The sequence below is a fragment of the Eriocheir sinensis genome, chromosome 2 (genome assembly GCF_024679095.1).
Source record: "Eriocheir sinensis breed Jianghai 21 chromosome 2, ASM2467909v1, whole genome shotgun sequence".
NCBI lineage: Eukaryota > Metazoa > Arthropoda > Malacostraca > Decapoda > Varunidae > Eriocheir > Eriocheir sinensis.
This window is the reverse complement of record NC_066510.1, coordinates 25,060,707-25,081,358: the sequence shown is the minus strand read 5'-3', so window position 1 is coordinate 25,081,358 and position 20,652 is coordinate 25,060,707. Positions and strand designations below refer to the sequence as shown.

At 39.3% G+C, this 20,652-nt stretch overlaps 1 protein-coding gene across 4 annotated transcripts in view; it reads right to left on the bottom strand.

The window, feature by feature from the left end:
* Nucleotides 1-20,652, bottom strand: part of LOC127001610 (gelsolin, cytoplasmic-like) — a 90,570-nt gene that overhangs the window by 2,017 nt on the left and 67,901 nt on the right. The window contains exons 3-21 of one of the 4 annotated variants that reach the window (XM_050866425.1): nucleotides 19,623-19,688; nucleotides 16,024-16,136; nucleotides 15,663-15,789; nucleotides 15,299-15,476; nucleotides 14,650-14,771; nucleotides 14,434-14,535; nucleotides 13,671-13,682; nucleotides 10,110-10,203; nucleotides 9,599-9,760; nucleotides 9,270-9,385; nucleotides 9,039-9,182; nucleotides 8,635-8,773; nucleotides 8,328-8,422; nucleotides 7,953-8,075; nucleotides 7,477-7,548; nucleotides 5,743-5,916; nucleotides 5,096-5,206; nucleotides 4,787-4,912; nucleotides 1,918-2,086 (exon numbers count right to left, since the gene is read on the bottom strand). In XM_050866425.1, coding sequence (XP_050722382.1) covers nucleotides 1,925-2,086; nucleotides 4,787-4,912; nucleotides 5,096-5,206; nucleotides 5,743-5,916; nucleotides 7,477-7,548; nucleotides 7,953-8,075; nucleotides 8,328-8,422; nucleotides 8,635-8,773; nucleotides 9,039-9,182; nucleotides 9,270-9,385; nucleotides 9,599-9,760; nucleotides 10,110-10,203; nucleotides 13,671-13,682; nucleotides 14,434-14,535; nucleotides 14,650-14,771; nucleotides 15,299-15,476; nucleotides 15,663-15,789; nucleotides 16,024-16,136; nucleotides 19,623-19,688 — 2,238 coding nt within the window. In that variant the 3' untranslated portion in view covers nucleotides 1,918-1,924. Of the gene's footprint in view, nucleotides 1-1,917; nucleotides 2,087-3,573; nucleotides 3,605-4,786; nucleotides 4,913-5,095; nucleotides 5,207-5,742; nucleotides 5,917-7,476; nucleotides 7,549-7,952; nucleotides 8,076-8,327; nucleotides 8,423-8,634; nucleotides 8,774-9,038; nucleotides 9,183-9,269; nucleotides 9,386-9,598; nucleotides 9,761-10,109; nucleotides 10,204-13,670; nucleotides 13,683-14,433; nucleotides 14,536-14,649; nucleotides 14,772-15,298; nucleotides 15,477-15,662; nucleotides 15,790-16,023; nucleotides 16,137-19,622; nucleotides 19,689-20,652 lie in introns of all 4 variants that reach the window. The other 3 variants (XM_050866452.1, XM_050866432.1, XM_050866442.1) reach the window with 3 other exon arrangements.

The following is a 20,652-nucleotide window of genomic DNA, read 5'->3' as shown; positions in this document are numbered from 1 at the left end:
CAACTACAAGGACTAGATTTACTGGTTTCTTAGTCTCTGGTTCATGGACCCCCAAGAGATGGGTTTCAGGGGTCCATGAACCTGGTGCATAAAAATGTTGCATTAGTTTTTCACTACAAAATGTAAACAATGTTCATAGCTCACTGAAGTAAAGAGGTGTGTAATGAAATAATATACTAGTGGCAGGTAACAAACAGTACAATTGACATTATGTTTTTACTTCTAAAATTGCTTCCCACCAATAAGTCAAAGGGAGGAGTCACTGGCTTTCATCAGACCAATTATAAGGTTGTTATCTGTTTCAGTGATCCCTGCATTAAAGCTCCGACATTTGCACCCACAGCAACATAAGGACGGTTGGACAAAAGAAAGAGGAAAGAATATAACTTGATAGCCAAAAGAACCACAAAGAAGTGAAGGTGCAAACTGCAAGAAATTATTCATTTATGTATCAAGATCCATGAAAGTTGATAAAATAAGGTAAGAGAAGTATCTTATTGTTAAGCTGAACAGTTTTACTATAAGTTAAAGTTAAAAATAATCATCTGCCCAAAGTATCACATCTGTAATTTTATTGCCTGTAAGTAATCACCCATCATTTAGTTTACTTATGATTTGCTTTCTTTAGAGTCTAGAGACAGCCCAGTTTTTTTAATATTTCTATTCAGATGTATCTGAGTGTACACCCCTAACTTGAATACCCCTTTCCTGATAAAACCACTCTTGGAGAATGTTTGTAGAAGTGATGCTATCTATATAAACTGGTAAATGACAGTGATGAGAATACTGAATACATCACACAAAATTAAAGGGCTGGGAAATGCATCTCAGCATTTGACGAGGAGGTTAGAGTATGAGTAACCAATATGTCATACCATTCAGCACTAGGAAGCCACAAATACACTTTCTCATGCGATATTAAATCCCAGCATCAGACTGATAAGAATGCTGAGTTTTCTGTATGTGTATAGCCCCATTGCAACTTAAAGTTAGTACTTTTATCTGTAAATATCCCATATTTGTCAAAAAGTAGGAAAGATGAACCTCTCCAAACAGAGCTAGTTACAAATATAAATGGGTTCCTATTCAAACCACTCAGTTTTCGATACAAAAATAACTTTTCATTAGGTGAGAAAGCGTTAGTTTTGTTAATGCTGTAGTGAGTGTCTTTTTCACATCCAAATTATTTTGTGCCAGGTAAATGCAGTGCATGCTATCACTGACTCTGCCATGAACCAAAACCACACTAGTAAGATGATAGTATTAGTTGCCAAGTTGCTTTGGTAACCATGCTGCATAAATGATAAACCTACCATGGGAAGACTCAACACCACCACCATTCCTACTCACCACAGCCCGTGAACTGTTTTGCTTCTGAACCATCAGATGCATAATGGAGTTCTTAACACTATGAATTTATATTATATTAGTTCTTCAACACGAATGCAGTTAAAACACCTGCTTCCTCAGACACTGGGTTAACATTAGTGAGTTACAACTATGGGATCACCAGGAGCAACAGTCATGCTGGAGAAGATATGATTGCTCTTTGTAGCCTTGAACTAATTTCTTACATTATTGGTTATGTGTTTATATGAAGTTACAGTTTATTATAGACAAAAGCCATAATGCTTTTAAAGTGTTAAATTTGTGAGTATTATTATCCCTATCAGTACATTGTCTGACAGATAACAGAAGACATTTTACTATTCCATCATCTAAAAAAGACAGTACTGGGAAGATCAAGCTCATGTGCTTTCAGTTTGGCAGGCTTGTAAACATACAGAGAACATATCACTAAGCACAGTTTTAACAGTAAAAATTCTTCTGCAACATGACTGAAGTTCTTCTGGGGAACTGTTGGGAAGCACCGCAGGATGTTAGTGTGCCGCAGGCACCTTGGCTGATCTGCCTTACTTTACTCTCATTGACAACAGCAACAACTAGCAGCAGGGTGCTCTTTCTGTGCTGGCGCTTCCTCAACCTTCAACTGTTGATCTTTGGTAATATTTTCGCTTTCTTCTTTAATATTATGGACTATATTGTTTTCAATCATTTGTGGCATCGCATCAGGGCTGGGGCACAGCTGCAACAACCACTAGGTTAGTGGTCAATACACCCTGGGGATCACTGAGTCAAATAGACTTGCAAGGGATTAGAAACTGTCAGCTTTTCTAAGGCTACTGAGTACTATGCAGAAAGTCAGCACAAGAAATAAAATTAGTCTGTAGTTTTATGTTATTTCAGGGGGGTCTATAGGGTATTCTAGAAAGTATTATTGATTAAAAGTGTGAAAAAAATTGTACCAAGAAACCTTAGTCCAGACACTTTTTGGATGTCACCAAACGTTCCTCTGATACGATTCCCTAAATCTTTCATATTTGAGAAGCAGCCTGTCTTGGGCAACTAACAGGTTACTGCACCTATTCATACACTATTTTCAGAGCTCACCTATTTAAAGTATATAAACCCTGATCTGGTGTCCCTATCCCTACGTTGAATGCTAAAAGGCACAATAATAATTCAGATAAGAGCATCATTTTCTCAGTCAGGTGCTGTATCTGTAATGAAAAATTTAGTATAAAACCCTTCGCTTATTTTCTCAGATGTCATAAAAAAGGATTAAGAATGGATGCAAGCTCTGCCATGTAGTTCATAACTGACAGTTTAATCTGACAAAACTAAAGTGCATGTTGGAGCATGTCTAAAATATGATAATTTCATTGGGCAATATGCAGCTTGAAACTGTCTTTAAATGCTGTTAATGTCTTATTGTGACACTAGTAATATCAAATGTTTAGTACTGCCATACATTCCTCTATAGATTAACTGATGCAATGAAAAAAAAATTCCACTGGTGACATCACAGTTCCTGAAAGTCATGCAACATGCAGTATAAACTTTTCATTCATTCAGAAATGCTGTGGTAAAAAGTGCTTCCACATGATTATGCAGTCTCGCTTTACTACACTTTCCATATTCTAGTTGCTCCAAACTTACTGCACTATTGCAGATTGATGGAGACCATTATTCTTTGCCCTGCAGACTATGCAAACCTATACCATATTATGCAAAAAATATTTACACCAATGACAGTATAACATTTTTTACCTGCTATGAACAAATGGCTAGTTATTTTGCACCCATTCTTAAATTGCAACCCATGATCACATTCCCTAAATTCCTTCTTTTCCAACATCAGCTATGGTAGCAACCAGCAATATGGTGTCACATTGCACAGTAACTAGTGGCCCATAAAGGTCTTCTTTTGAAATTCTGCCTACCTACTTAACTACCAACATGCCAAGACTACACTGACTACAGTGAAGGGAACAACCTCACTTGTAATCTTCATTTTCATCTCCATTCCTCCAATATCATAGTGCCCCACTACTGACATGTGGCAGCTCCCCAAGAACTTTCCCCAGGGCAGCCACCCTCACAGCCACTACATGGCTGCTGGCTACTACTTGTAGCAGTACAAATTACTTAAGGGATGGCATGCACTACAGGCAGGGAGGGCAGTATGTAGGTCAAGCTTTAAGCAATACCACCTAGGAACACACAACGCACATCACAGTACGAAAGCCGCTTAATCCACCTTCTGGAAGAGACAATCAGAAGTATTTAGTCTCCAATGAAATGCTTTAAATAAAATTTAACGAAAAAAGTTAGGAGTTGTGTTGATGTTTGTTGTGTGTGACAAGTGTTGATTCAAAGTGTCAGTGTGTTGCTCTGCTTTTTTACTAAAGAGCTTCAGCCAAGGATGTTAATATTTCATACCATCCAATAGCAATTAAGGTATTTATTTGGATCACTGTTTTGTTTGACTCAAGTAGAAGAGTAAGAGCAGTCTTGAACTTCATTCCATGCAAGGTATTTGCATAAGAGACCAGTTGAAGAATTTTACAGTAATATACCTGAATCCACTTAATCGTTTTACCAGTCAATAATGTGATACACAATGCAAGTGCAGTTTTTGCCATCCAAAATATTAATTCTGGGTTTTATTGAAAAGTCACATTTAATGCCTTATGATGCATCAGTTATGTGGTCCTACTGATGCCTCCATTACAGCATAACAGACTAGTGAATGGAAAACAGTCCCTGCTGTGGATGGACTACAGATCTGTTGTGTGCTGTACTACTCTTAACAAAATCTATTTACTGTGCACTTCATTAGCAACAGAATCTGAATAGTACTGCCTTGTACATCCAGGTACATTACATTAAACTTACTGAGTGTAAAGTAGCCATTTACAGTCATCATTATGGGTGAGATTCTTTCAGTTGCAATGCATACCTGGATGCCCAACAAAGTACCACAAGATTCAAAACAAAGAGTACTATTGACAAAATTTATTTCACCTTGTATTTGGCAGGTATAAAAGGGCAGAGAAAAAAATTATGCACAGGAATATATTGAGTAATGTGAACTAGAAAGGAAGAGTATTTGCTATCATTAAATACTACATAATCTACACTACACTGTGTGCCCCAAGTGTAAATGTATTTAAATTTTAAAACTATTTTCTACAAGAGCTACATTAATATCGCATTAATGTTAAGTCAGGATCTCACTTTCCACTTTTGAATGTGAACGTTATTCAATTTTTAACCATTAAAAATGTAACTGTAAAGCAGCATTTAGAAATCCCATTTAGAGTTAATATGTTTACTTCTGAGGCACACTTCACCTCTTTCTACAGAGCATTTGTATAAAGACATATTGATTTAACTAATAATTTATATTCTGCTAACACATGGCAGCACCATCACCACCTACCTCCCAGAGGTCCGGGTTCCAGGCAGGGAAGATGGAGGTGAAGGAGGCAGGCTCCTCTCCCTGGTTGACGCGCACGATCACTGTTGTGTCCAGCGAACGCTCCGTTGGGTCAGTCTTGATGTAGTTCTGTACGAGCAACTCTCTTAGCTCTAAGCATTTCAAATTGCACAAAGTCTACATTTATGATTGGGTCTCCATTAAATCTAATTCATCCAGAATTTGGCACTGATGGCATGAAATATGATGGTACAGAATAAAATCTTCAAATGGCAGTCATGATTGAAATGTACCACAGTGCACCAGACTTACCTCCGCCATAGCAAAAGCCTTTTCTTTCTCCTGGTCATCCGAGCCTCGGCCAACCCAGACATAGACCTCGTCACCGGAGTCCAGCACCATCACATCATCCTCATTCAGGTCCTGTGACAAAAGGTAGCATTTCACTTTGTCAGTCTACATTTAACTTCCCTACAAGATCATAATTCATTGCTTCACGAGTTCATGTGGATACAGCTTATTCACATTTTAAGTAAATTTAAATAACATGCATCATCAATAATGAACATTTACTGCCATTTACAAGAAAAATGTAGCCTGAGAAAATTTCTTAATTTTATCACCAGTCTTACATGGGCTACATGAGATGCTCACCCCATTTAGGAGCCGGTGAGTTAGCACAATAATTTGCTTGATGCTTTTTTACTGTAATGCATGTACTGTTTACTCCAAGAGCTGATGTCTGAAGCAGGCAAAGGAAATAATAGCATTGCACTGTGGGGAACTCTACAGCTGAGGATGCAATAGTAGCAGGCTATTGCTATCATGTAATCAGTCTTGTGATAGCTACAGTGCAGTGTTGCGTTTCCTCTACCTGCCTAGGTATATATGCTATTAAGTCAAATGGTGAAATATTGATCCTATCCACCAATAAACTTTCAGTAATCATTCAATCTCACCTCTTGGGAGAAGTGAGACACTTCATTAACCCGGAGGCAGCCAGCTGGAGAGATGGTGCAGTGGAAGAGGCGTGGGTACAGCAGTGGCCTGTCCACGTCCCTGCTGGTCTGGTACTCTCCCTTGCCTCCCAGACTCGTCCAGAAGTCATCCTCTTCCTCGCCCTCAGCCAGCGTCTGAAAAAACAGTTGCTCTATAACTCAAGATTGCGTACACTCTACCCTTGATTTCCCAGACTAATAGAGGGAGCCCCTGTCCAGGAACCACAGTCCGAAGGGGAATATGAGCAGCTGAGTGGGCTGTGTAATGCCAGGAAATTTAGGCCTGCTACATTATAATTAACCATCTAAATTACCCTAACATCAAGGGATAGAGGAACACAGATAGTTAGCTACAATATGACAGGCCTAAATTTCCTGGCATTACAGCTGCACAATGACTGCTCAGGCCAGGATTTCACCCAGGCCTGCAGATACTTAACTATAGTTGATTCAATTAAACTGGATACCTAGCTCCTAGCCATGCAAGTAAGGATGCTATGGATTGGCTGCTGGGAGGCAGAGCATATGACATCTCCGTCACCCAACACACTAGCCAAGTTTAGAAAATATTCTTACTTCTTTAACTTAGCTCATGTTACACAAGATCGGTAAATTTTGTCGACATTACTGAATTAATCAATGATTATACATTATACAATAATTGTAACATGATTAGGGTAAAAAAATAATGTAAAGAGAGTGAGTATAAGTCAGAGAATATTATTTAAAGTTAAAACTACATTCTCAAACATAAAATCCTCCTGAGTACAATGGTACTTTCAGATCTTAGACAAAATGTGATATATAAGTAGACAAGGAAGTTTATACCATGTTATAAAACGTGGTATAAACAACATTAAATGCTATTCTCCGACTCATAATTATTAACCTACTTTATTTTTTACACTATTGGGCTTTGAATAGTGTGTAGTAGTTGTACAATCACTGCTTAATCCAATGCAGACAACAAAATTTGCTTATCTTGTGTAACAGATAGGCTAAGTAATGAAAATGTGTATATTATCTGAACCTGGGTAATAATTGTGTTGGGGAACAGACATTAGACATCCCGCCTCCCAATAGCCAATCAGCAGCAACCTTACTTACTTGGCTCGGGATCAAACTGAAGTGAATGGATTAAAGCTGTGCTCACCATTACACTACGGAGGCACACAATGTCCCGCCTGATGTACCACCCACTTTTCTTTACAGCAAGGGAGGCACTGCTCAAGAAAAAGAATGAGAGGCCAAAAGAGATGTCAATTTTGGAAGGAGAGGTGTCTTGATACTCTACTCTTGAAAGAATTTAAATTGTCGGTAGGAGGAATTATAGATGGAGGAAAGCTTTTTAATACATACATAGATAGGTGTACAAGAGAGATGAAAGCAAGAATCTAATGGGTGGATGGAGAGGGGCAGGCAGACCACATGTGTGATGGATAGACAGGATTGAGGAACACTTGGAGAGGCAGGGTGGAGCGTGCACGTTGCAAAAAGGGGTGTAGGAACAAGAAGAACTGGACTGCCATGGCCATCCTCTCAAGGGGATTTCCAAAAGAGAACAAGGCATCAGAGCTATGTAGAGTAAAATGCCTTATTTGCAACAAAGAAAAGGAGGAAGACAAAAAGTATGATAACAGAGTTTAAGACCCTAAAGGAGAAAAATTGTACACTAAACTTAATCCAAGCACTTGCCTGCAGCTCCCTGTCAGGGGACACCATCGCTGCAACCTTCTCCCCCATGGCCTTCTCCTCCTCACTGGCGCCCTGGTGGATACAACACATGAAAGCCTCAGCCCTTACCATTTCATGAAACAGTACATGCTAAATGTCTTAGCTTTGTTAGTTTTAGTTTTTCTCATATAAAGCAAAAATTTAGATGCCATTTTCACTTATTTATGGTATCAAAGCTATATATTTCTACACTATATTGTAATATCAACAGCTATCAACTAGCAGATGGGAGTAATCTCACTGATGTAATATTCTTTAAGTGAATATAACCAACATCTTTGTTTTCCAGTGTGTTTTATTCACTATATCTCAGAGGTTGTAATTATAAACTGTAACTTGCATTTACTGACCTGGAGTTTTTACACTTTCTCATCAAATAGATTAAAGCTGAAAATATAATCACACAACCGCTTAGTGCTATTTCCTCTGATTCTAACCTTGCCAATCCAAAGGTAAGTCTTAGCTGGGGTCTCGAGGACAAACACATCATCGGAGTTGAGTGACCCTGCCTCCTCCGCCACCTGCTGGGCCCGGGTGTCCAGCTCACAAGTCCCTCGCACCTGAAGCACCACCACCATTAATTGCGAGTCCACCAACATACCAAACACACTCCTCCAGGCAAATACAATATTTATGTATTTTCATATACAGTAATAGAATATGAACTTATTTCTGTATGTAAAAAATGACAAGATTTTGAAATATACCATTCCACTACTATTAGCAAATATTCAAACAAACTTTCATACTTAGATGCTCTTCCTGAACACTGTCAGCCCTGCAAGAAAGGTCAAACTGATTATATCACCCACCCTGAAGAGACGGGTGCCATCCACGTCGTAGGTGTCATGGTCATGCACGTTCTTGAAGCCGGACGCCTTGCCACCCAGGAACACCACCATCTGGCCTGCACACATGAAGCATTAGTACAAGCCACCACTCTCATAAACTTGCTTAATAATAATATGTAAAATACCAACTCATCTAAATGCCTGGGACTCAAAATTGTCTACCTTCCTTTTATTATACTCAGTCAAAAAATAAATCCTTACTACTTTTTTAAGACAGCAGAAAACAGAATAGATTTCCTTGTACAGATCAAGACTCTCCTTAGCTTACCCTTAAAGATCCTCAGGAAGTGGGCGGGTTCAGAGCCTTGCACCACTCTCACTTGCACAGCCTTGCCGTTAAGCTCATTGTCGAGGCGAACAGTATGGATGGCAGAAGCAGCTCGCTCATCCTGGCTGCTGGCAACTCCCTGAGGATTGTGATGAAAAAATCAAATTTACATTTTATAACATGGTCTCCTGCAAACACAGTGGGTTTTTTTTTATATGGAATATAATTTACTCAGATCTATATACATTAACTATTAAAACCAATTAAATTGGAATTACAATATATAAACATTAATGGCAAACCTAAGCCATACTTCTGCATCAAAACAAATGATATGAGGAACCTAATGCCTTTAAAAACCTGATACCTGTGTTCAGCATCACCCTCTTCATCCCTTTGCTTACCTGCCAGAAGTAGAGGATGTAGCGCTCGTTGCCATTGATCTCATAGGTGTACTTCATGACGTAAGAATCACCACCAAAGAAGAAGCCCCGCGTGCCCTCGTCCACAGGCTCCAACTCAAAGTTCTCAATTCGCCAAGTCTCAATCTATAAAGAAATTTAAAAGACAATGAAAAATTCTCTTCATAAGATTTGTAAAATCTAAATATGCTTTTATTTTTCCAGCACACTTGCCTGGCCTGAGCCATCATCAGGCATGAAGCCAATGGCAGGTCCAGCATTCTTCTGCAGGAGGCGACGCTTCTCAGCATGGAGGGTGCTCGGGTCAAAGTCTGCATCAACTGCTGTCACTGAAAAATAACAAATTAACTAACAAACTGCTTAGTTAATGCATGTTTATGGTGCACAGCTTCATGGAAAGAAATGTCAATTTACCATTAACTGTATCACTACTATCATCATAATAAATAACATGCAAAGAACTTCAGTAAAGTTATGAAAACAATGTTTCAAAGTTATGGCAAATGACTGATAAACTGGCCACTATTAATCTTACAACTTACTTGCAGCAATTTGCCTCTCATTGAAAATTCTGCCCAACCCTGTTTGTTCTGTGGGCTCCTTCCATGTCTTAAAGTATGACTTGAACACTGCAGGCTCGGCCTTCTCCACCACACGCTGCACACTCTTCCACTTGGGGTAGCCTTGTTGCTCCATGTATGCAGCTGTCAGAAGACAAACTTGTAAGACACAGACACCGCATCCATTTACCTACAGTACTTCTGTTTCATTAGAATAAAAGACAGCGCTGTGCACATAGTGACAGAATAACAATGATATATTATTCAATCACTTGCAATTTCCATTTCCTGATGATAGATGTAGTAAATTTGTGTACACAGGAAAGTAGACACATGAATGAGATCAGCCTTGAAGCTACAGCTTATCTAGGCGGCAGGATATTTGTAACTGATGATGGTTTGAATAATGTCAATTTTTTTAATAAAATATTTTGATATTTTTAATTTGTTTAAAGAACCTTCAGTTAATATGGGAAAATGTCTCATCACTTACCAGCCATCTCCATGCTCTTGACCTTCTCCTGCTTGCTGGAGCCACTGCCGATCCACACGTAGACCCCCGAGCCAGTGTCCAGCAGGAAGCAGTCCTGCGAGGCACAGCCAAGAATAAACAATTGTCCACTAATTGTAAGTGGAGAGATGAACCATGTACAATACCTTTCTTGAGGCACAAAATTTCATTTCTATGGCTAATATAATCTGTTTCACAATAGTCTTTCATAAAATTAATTTTATACAGCATGTGATTTACATTGTAAAGGTTATACTTTGAGCCCTCCCATGCATCATTGTGTAGATCCCAAAAGATTACGATCATGCAAAAATATCAAGTAAAAATTAAACAAGCAATTCATATGAGAATTCAACAATTGATAATATGCAGGAAAACCTGTCCTGCAGGATGTCACCTGGTTGGTATTTACAACAGCACACATCCATAACATGACAGACATGTTCTTGCTTGTCCCTTAAAGTGTAAAGTTAGTAGCCAAGCCCTGCAGACGTGTCACTTTCACTGTAGAACTTTATTATGTGTGGAATGCAATATATATGATTATAACATTTATAATTCAGAACTGTGTCTTGAGTGGTGTTTCATCATGTTTGATATTCATGACTAACAATTGGCAACCCAAAACCTGAGGTGAAAACATAAAATGTATATGAATGAAGATATTTAAAGCAATCATTCATGAACATCACATCTGTTTAGAGATGGGCCAGTGGCTCTATGGTTGTGGTCAAACTGTGCCCAGAGGGAGTACGCTTGTGCATGCTTAACTCGTGGCAGCTTCTTGGTGGGAAACAAGCACTCTCGTTCATGGCTACATGCTACATGGTCCTGAGTTTTTTTACTCAATGATTATCTAATCTCTAAATGCTACTATCCCTGTGCCCCAAGCTAATGGGTTCTTTCTCCCATAGGTTCCAAGGCCAAGGAGATGGAGATGAACACTGATGCAAATCACAAATTAATTTATGTCCCTATCTTTAATTTACAGAGGAATTCAAAACTAAAGATTACGCAAGCCACTGATACACATCTTATATGGTAAAATTGCTGGCCTGTACCTAAATAAAAGCGAAAATATTTAAGTGAAATTCTAGTGATGAAAAACGTTTCATTTCAGAAATACAGTGCTCACTTATATTTCGCACATTCCTGCTTCAATGAATCACATATGGCGGTAAGGTGGCAGTGTGACCAGAGCTCATATTTCAAGAATAAGCACACGTTTCATGGACGTGCAACCTGATGCTCGGCACTTGAGACATTGGGTGTAGTGGAACTATCATATTTACTATTCAAAGATACATAAACATAGCCCATGTATCCCGTGTGGAATTGCCAAGTAACAACAGGTTGGCAAAGCAAGATGGCAGAGTTATTTGAACCCCACTTATGTGGGGATGGTTTTAAAATGTTGGGATTGTAGAAATGGATGACAATAATCCACCACATTTAGCATCCACTAAGCACTGTAGATAAAATTGCTCTTTACTGGAAAGTCTTTTCTACAGGTGTAAAAACATTCCAAAACAGACTCGGTCACTGCAACCCAATGCTTAGCTGTTGTCTGTCAAGCTTGTTTACACTTAATCAGGCAATGCATTCTGTGTGATTTTCATTCCATATTGAATCCTCCTCATTAAAGTGTTGGCATCAGCTACTGGAGGGGATGGTGGTGGTGGTGGACTGGCAGAGCACCCCAAGAGTGCCAAGAAATGTAGAATATGAGTGTGTTAAGTTGGACAGAAGAACTATAACCATAAGTTCTGTTGAAAAATCATTCCAGAACAGAATGCACATTTCCTTGTTAGTTATTTACTTCATCTTTTATAAATTTTAATTCTGCAAACATTTTTTGGCATGAATTACGTGCAAAATGTAAGCGAGAGCACTGTACAGTGAATTACTTAAAACAGCATTCAGTGTCTGACTTAGCATTAGTTACCTCTGAAAAGTAATCATTCATATATATTCTATAGTGAAGTACTTAAAATAAATGAATTAAACAGTAACAGAAAGTTTATACTGATGGCTAAAATTATGGTGAATATGTTGAAGTTTCCCTTAAAATAATGTAGTGGCCGACATTTTGAGAAACTTGTATGAAAAAAAAAAAGTATTTTTGAAAACAACTGTTCCATTATACCTCATTTGTACCTGTAAAAATAATACAAGTTCTGAAGTCTGAGTCTATGCACTGTGTCTTGAAGCTCATACAGACATGCACATCAAACATACATATTATGGAGATAGTACTAATCACCTTATTACGTGTAAACAATTCATTCTATTTCTTGGTTTACAAGTTATTCCATTGTACTACAAGTGGCAATAAAGTCGGAGGGATTCCCAACTACGACAAAGACTTATCACACCAACACTCAAGTACACTCGGGCTGTGATTACTGCTCCAATTACCTTTTCATGCATCTTCCTAAACCCTTTGTTTTGCATCCCTTAAGGAAATATTGCTTGAATTAGAAGAATAAGGAGACAGACCATCACCAATATTCCTTGCTGAATGAGCAAGTGGAGCATTATGTACATGCTGTTCCGCAACACAAGATCAAAGTCAGATAAATTAATCTGTGTTCAGAAGATCCTCTAAGTGCAAAAAGTGCTGAAAAGCCTTTCAAAGTAAGAACTTGTTGAGTCTATGAAGCTGCAATATTCAAACTAAATATTTCTTGAAAGAACAGTGTCATATAAGCTTGAATTCCTTTGTGCAATAAGCTGACTAACTTTTGGTTGCCAACTTTTAATGAAAGCAATATCTTCATATAATTATTTGCATAGAATGTATCTTCTTTTTTTTCAATTGAAGGTATGAAAACTAATAAAAGTCAGTCACTTGTATCATTGCACAAATTATTAAATGAATATTAAAAAAAAAAAAAAATGTAGCTGCTGAAAAAGCAAGATTTCTTGAAAGTACAAAAAACAAAAAATATATAGGGTGAAAATTTGATGATGTTGAAAGCACTGTCAAAGCTTACCCACTGTGCTGTTTGAGGTTAAGGAATTAGTCGTTTCATTCCCAGGAGGGAGCCAGGAGGTCCAGGCTACTCAACTGACTGAGATTCTAACACTGCACTTTTACATGACTATAAATTTGTGTTATTCCTGTATATTTCTAAAAACACTAAAACTACATGAACAAGTCGTTATTTTCTTACATTAATTTGCATTATACTAAGTTTAAAACACTAGAACTAAATATACAAAGTGGTTAAAGTCAACCAAATATACCTTGGATTCTACAATACACCTCAGTTTTTAAAAGCAACTTCACGTGTAGACAAGTTGCTATATCCCTCTAATCTGTATCTCAAATAATTACTCTTGAAAACTACTTGAAATTTGGGTGAAACTTTTTAATCACTAGGTAGCAGTTTCAATAGAAAAATAGCAAGCAAATCTGATGGAGTTTCAGCAAAGATAAATGCAACAGCTAGAGGGAGCCAGGAGGTGGTGTTGAGTTGTCAAGCCCAGATACTGTAAAAAGGCAGTGCAACAGAATGCAAAGTGTGCTATCATATTTACCTGAGCATTCTCCTGGTGTTGGCAGACAGTCATTAAGCCACGCGTAATAGTTGTTTAAATTGGACGTGGAAATAAAAACATAACCCAAATTAATATCAATAACAGGAGAAGCAAAGAGAAAGAAGTGGCTTCATTACATTAATCTCAAGATCAGAAAATATTGCCTTAAAATATGATGATAACTTCCATGATGTGAAAATCAATGATGACAACCTGAGAAAAATAAATAAATTATTCAACAGTTCAAATACTTATCTTGTTGATCATTTCCTCATAGACACCTGATGACAGAAGTTAACAAGAGAAACTTAAAATATCAGACCAGCAGTCAGCAGTGAGCAAAGCAGGCAGTTTTCATCTCAATATTTCCTATTATGACTAACTCATCACAACTTTTTTATGTATTTTGTTGTAATGAAGAAAAAGCTCATGGACCTTTTTTTCACAGGCACTTGCTCTGCCAAATTTGAAGATGAGTCCGAGGCGTGTTTGTGACAGAGAATTATGTAGATAATCACAGGAGGACTCCGCTCCATAACAATGTTGCTGCGGCACTTACAAAAGTGCAAGAAAAAAATAGCTAAGTAATAAATCAGTGACAAAGATCAATCAATCAATCATTTAATGGAATCATTGGCCTGGGTGGGGCGCATTGCCTTGCCTGCCCTACGACACCATTCTTGAGGGTTCCTCCAAGTAATTATTATTGACTCCTTTTATGTGTGTATGACCTGTAAAAGGCTGTGGAAGAGCAACTACTTACCCCAGAGTTTAGCATGGACTGCAGGAGTGGTTTTTCTCCAATCTTCTTGTTCTGCATTGCTCCGCTGCTGTCCTCAAACACATGATACAGAGTCGCAGCACTCTGTCAGAGGAGGTAATTTTGTTAACGGACCAATAAAATTTTTAGATTATACAGTCACTTATTCTGAACAAAGGTATGACTTTCATAAGCAACATGAATTCTCCTTCAACTCACCGCCTCAGAGCGCTCAAAGACTGCATCGTCAGCACCTGCGGCTTCATCGGCGACGTCATCTGGTGATCCCTCGCCCAGACCAGTGAAGAAGTCGCCCACCTCACTCTCAGTGGCAGACTCATCTAGTGAGAATATTCAATTCCTGCAATTACTATTATTCTACCTTCAGAAATATACATTAAAAAAGGAAACAATCACTTCAGTCCTAGGGCTAAAGTGTTTGTGAGGGTGATCATTGTCCTAAGCCCATCAAGCTAACCTATCCTATCATCAACTAAATTCACCAAGCTGTGAATATATTTCGTGTAAGGTTCAGCCACATGAATATCTAAACACTCAATACTTTCTCTTCTTCTTCAGTGTTTTAATGGGCTGGTTACAATTATGACAGTACTGAGAACATGCTGAGAACATACAAGTGCTCAACTCATGATCCTACTCCCTAATCTTACTGAGCAAGGCATTGGCAGGCTCTTTACCTTGTCCTTGAAACTTGAAAACTTAAAAAAAATTGTTACGTATTTTGATGTGATAAACAAGTTCCACTTTCTCCACAAATCATGAACCCTGAACCTGCTGCTTCAGATGAAACTTTGGTGCTTATCAAAAATTACTGTTTTTCTTGGTTGGCTGTCCTTCCACGACTTACCAATGACCAACACCTTGGCCTTGCCCGCGTGGTCGTCGTCTCTGATGGCGTTGGCGGCGGTGATGGCCTTGAGACGCTCGATCCTGCGGCTGGCGGGGCCCATGTACACGAACACCTGGCCGCCGCAGTCCAAGATGAAGCAGTCACCCTTGTTCATGGAGGCCACGGTAGCCTCCACCTGGGAAAACGGGTGAATACTGTAAAATTCAAAGCAATGGAGATAGGAATTTTGAATTACGAGTTTACTGCAGTGTCTTAGGGTATCGAATGGTAGTTCTTTTAAATCTAAAATAATAAGTGAGCGAGCAGGACACCCTTAGTTTAAATAATAAATGGCTGGGTCAGGGGCAGTGGCGGGGCTCACCTCCTTGACGCGCACGTTCCTTCGGCCCTTGACGTGGAATAGCCTGGCAGGGTAGGGCGCGTCGGGATCCACGTGGCGGAAGCCCGAGGCCACGCCGCCCTTCAGATACCTCACGCCCTTCTTGAACCTGGCGGAGGGAGGCTGTTAGAGTGTGTGTGTGTGTGTGTGTGTGTGTGTGTGTGTGTGTGTGTGTGTGTGTGTGTGTGTGTGTGTGTGTGTGTGTGTTACCTTTCCTCTTCTTTTCAACCTATTGTATGTCATCGGTGATTCTTGTTGAATGCAAGTGAAGAATCAAAGTATAAGAATAGTCAATGAGTTCCGCGTCAGTAGCGGCGTCGTGTCTGAGGGAGGGAACACCAACCTGGAGAGGAAGAGAGACGACTCGTGGTCCTGGACTTCGCGGTGCTGGACGGGCACGCCGCCCAGCGTATCGTCCAGCTCCACCGTCTTGATGGCAGCAGCGCCAGCCTCATCCTGCGAGGGTTGGACATCAGATCACTTCAATGTCCGCAAACAAAAAGTCCGCAAATAAAAAGTAACATTTCCCCACAGAGGTTATTCTTTGACATTAACTAATGATACTCTGTTTACATAACGTATATAAGCCCACTAGAAACTGGAATAATCAAGATACCTCAGCTCCTCGATCCTGATTATTCCACGAGACTAATGGAGAGGAACTCCTGGTTCCACTAACCCATCCTGAGAAAAACGGATCAGGCCAATCATTTTTGATTTGGAGTAACCTAACATTCCGGCGATTTGATTTTAAACGGACTAAACTTAAGCTCAACTTACAGTAAGGCCTTCACTGAGCCGGAGTTTGGAACAGAGTAACTCATATGGAGCTTGTTCTTGGGTGGGACAATTGCATGGGACAATGACTTGGCCTAATTCTCTGGGACAATTTCTCAGACAAAAAGGCTTCTTCCAGACGGATTGCGGTTTTCTCGAATCAACCTCGGCAGACCGAAGCCTCCCTCCACAAAAAAACAAAAGCCAGTCCCGCCCAAACGAGTCACGGCCACGCGCCGTCCCGCAAGTACCACCACCCGTACCAAGCCCACCAGTACCACCAAAATCCTCCCGCAAGCTGCGCGCGTACCAAAAACAAATTTGATGCCAATGAAAATTGATAGAAAAAAAAAATTTTTGTAAATTAACATAATTGACAAAATTGAATTTTGACGTACAATTAATTTAACGATTATTATCGACAATACGAATAAGACGTTACAGACTACACACAATACAAGTATAAAACGTAAGAGCAGCAAGATCGTGTAAACCTAAGAAACGGTCAACAAACCGCGCTTTAAGTCAAGAAACAAACACTAACAACACTGAAAAAACGCAGAAACAAAACATTTGAAAAACATTTGTGCGTGCAAAGAATACTAAAAAATATACAGATCATATATCTGCAATCTCAACTCAATATAAGCAGACCTTAATGAATTGCTTACTTGCAGTCAGCACTGAAGTCAGGGAGATCACATTGGGAGACGACTCACTGACCCCATATCGACTCACGACAATCGACTGGACGACAATGTCAGGTACGAAGACGAGAGAAAAACTAGAAGAAATTATCTAAGCCAGCCAATTTCTCAAAACAAAATTAAAACCAAAATAATAACAACCCATATAACATAACAACCCAGATAAACCCAGTCAGTAGTGTCACGGTAGGAGAACCTCGGTTCTCTTAGTGCGCGTCGAGCGTAAAGCTCAATCATCAGTGACATTAAATAAAGTAAAGCTCAAAAAAAAGTAAAAAAAAGCTAACAAAATTTCAAAAAGCTAACTACAAAAATACAACAATCACAACTACAGAAACACAACAACGTAGAAGCGGGGCTAAGAAAAAAAAAGTACAACTCAACAAAATAGTTTACTGTCATCCTGCAGGTGAGAAGCGAATTACAATAATAAATAACACTATTAAATTTAACCGTGGTTTTAAATAATCAAGAGAAAAAGTCAAATTGAGAAAAAAAGTTAGAAAAAAGAAAGAAGAAAAGCACGCCTTTATTATAATGCCAGGCGACGACGAAAAAAGACGAGTAAAAAGACTAGCAGGCGAAGGTAGATAAAGAACAAAGAAAAAAAATAGCCAATCAAAATAAATAATCCGAAACCTTCTTCAGTTACATAAACAACAGGAAGGCGATCAAAAGTGGTATTGGACCTTTAACAAACAACGTTGACTGACAGCCAACACACAAACCACTTAACTTACACTTACTTTTCACATTTTTTTTCCTTGGTATTTAATCCTAACCACCTTCAACACCAGTACTACCAACAACTGTACTGCAGTAAATCCCCATCTATGCATTAATAAATTGATGAAGTCCTTAAAGCTCTCCATTCATAAATAAAATAAAAAAAAAAATCCTAGTCCTGGAATATCAGCTCTATATCCAGCTCTGCTGAAAGAAATACTCAAAACCCTACTCTCCTTCAATATGTCCATGCGACAAGGCATCGTCCCATCATCAAGTAAAATTGGAAAAAAAACCGAAAACACCGATTTTCAGACGAGACAAAAAAAAGAGAGGTAATTACAGGCCCAGTAGTCTCTAACTTATTTGTGGGTATAGCTGTTGTAGGGCATAATTAGAGACAACAAAGATTACCTTGAACATACATTGCATTGATTGGATTGGGACTCACAACAAAAAAAAATCAGACCTATCATCAAACCTATTAACCTTTATTAACCTTTTCACTCACTGTTTATGACCAAATATCAGGACTCAGTCTATCTTATGATTTCAGAAAGATTTTGTTTGATAAAGCATCATAAATTACTTTACAAAAATTACAAAAAAAAATTGACGGTCAAGTAACGGTCAACAAATAAATGGGTTGAGCATTGACAACAAAAAGAGCAACATCGACGGATTTAACTCAGGGCGCCTGTCACGTCACTCGTGGCGTCCTGGCTCCCTCAGGCTGGCCAGCCTTTTCATTATTTACATCAACGACGTGGATGTTGGACTCATGACCCGCATTAGTAAATTTGCAGACGACACAAAGATTGGCAAAGTTCTCACGGACGGACGAAGACAGGCAAAGCCTCAAGAGGATTTGCACAAAATCAACGGTCGGATAGATGGGAGATGCCCTTTTAACGTGAACAAGTGCCAGTCCTTCAAGTTGGAACGAGGAATAAAGAAGTTCGAATACGAAATTTAATCAAATGCGTCAAAAACAAAGGTCAGTCAAAATCGCAAAACCTCTCATTCTTCACAGCAATACATCGATGAGCAGATGCAGCAAATAAAGCGAACAGAATAAAATCAAACTTTGTATTCAATTAAAGAATGTAATACTCCCGCTCTACAACAGCAACAGTAGACCCCACCACTTGGAATATGTAGTTTTGGTCTCCCCTCCCATGCAAAGGATATTGCTAAATTAGAAGGTGTTCAGCGTCAGCAACGAAAAATGATCCCTTGCTTGCGCAACAAATCCTACGAAAGAAAGGCTTGTTAACATCTCTGGCTCTCGCCTCCGAGAAACGAAAGAAGCATGTTTTAAAAATAAAAATGGTTTTTTCACGAATATAGACAGAAACAGATTGTTTATGATCGATGACACTTGCTGCGCAGGAGGAACAATGGCGTAAAATCAGATGTAAACAAGTAATTCAGACTGCTAAATTTTTTTTCACCAACGTTCACCCAACGTTGAAATGCGAGAATTCCACCGTGGTGGGTCAGGTGTGACAGATTGTATTGAAAAAAAAATAAAAGCTCGACTTCTTTCCTTCAACAATATATCAACTAGAAGTAGAATGCAAACGTTTGGAGTCTTCTGATTAATGTAAAATCACTTAGGTTTAAGGACAGACCACCAAGTCTGGACCATGGGGTCTGTGTGGTCTGATTTTCTATGTAAATCTATGTAAATCTTCACCTGGCCTGACCTGACTTGACAACACGCACTCACCTGTGAGGTCTCGGCGCCCAGCCAGAAGTGGAGGTCCCAGCTCTTGTTTCCGTTGATGTCATTGGTCTGCGAGAAAAAACAGCAATCAGTGGGTAAGTTGATCATATGCAAGCAGATTTTTAAATTTTTTATCGCACATAAAGAAAACTGAAGCAATATATTTCAACACAGCATTACACTTGCATTACACTGGGAGAAGATCGTCAAACTAAACATCAACAATCATTAAACCGTTTAATTAAGCAGAATTCCCTTTACTTTCCACTTTGGTGACGAAAAATCAATGTCATGTCACTGCCTTCGCCGTCTGCACACTAGGACGGGCGAGGGGAGAGGCTGCAGGGCGCTTGGAACGGCCTTGATTAATCTTAGAAACCAGTATTTTACCCGCCACATTGCCTGCGCCGTGCACCGGGAGGCATGACGCGCGCGAGACGAGGCGAAATAAAGGTTGGGATTGGGCAGTTTGCATAATGAAACTGTCGCGCGCTGCATCGTGACGGCCTGGACGGCGGGTCACACCTCGGGGCCAGGAGAAGTTACGGGCGACGTTGATCTTTTGCCGAAGAAGTTTGTCCGGAAGCAATTACCAACTCTATTGACTCTCTTCGGCGCTCTGGACGGTTAGTTAGTCAGTTACCTTGTTAGTGTTGCAATCAGCGTATCGCGAAAGAGTAAAAAGGAGGTAATAAAAACAAGGTAACTGAGGTGATTGGCATATTAGGTTTGGCGACGTTGGTCTAGAAAATAAAGAATGTAGGTATAAAGCAGACACCACAACGTCATACCCTTTTCATCGGCGCCGCATCATGAGAGAGATTCGGGGACTTGCTGTAGAAAAGAAAAAAAAATAAAGAGTTGTGGAGATAAAACTTTCCACGTATTGAGAGATTTTCATTCTATTTTTCCACATGCAGTCTCATCTCTCGGTTAAAAAAATAAAAAAAATAAAAAAAACTGGCGAGGAAGCGAGATCTCACGTCAAAACTTGCTGAGAGTGTTTCGTACATAAGTGTGTGTGTGTGTGTGT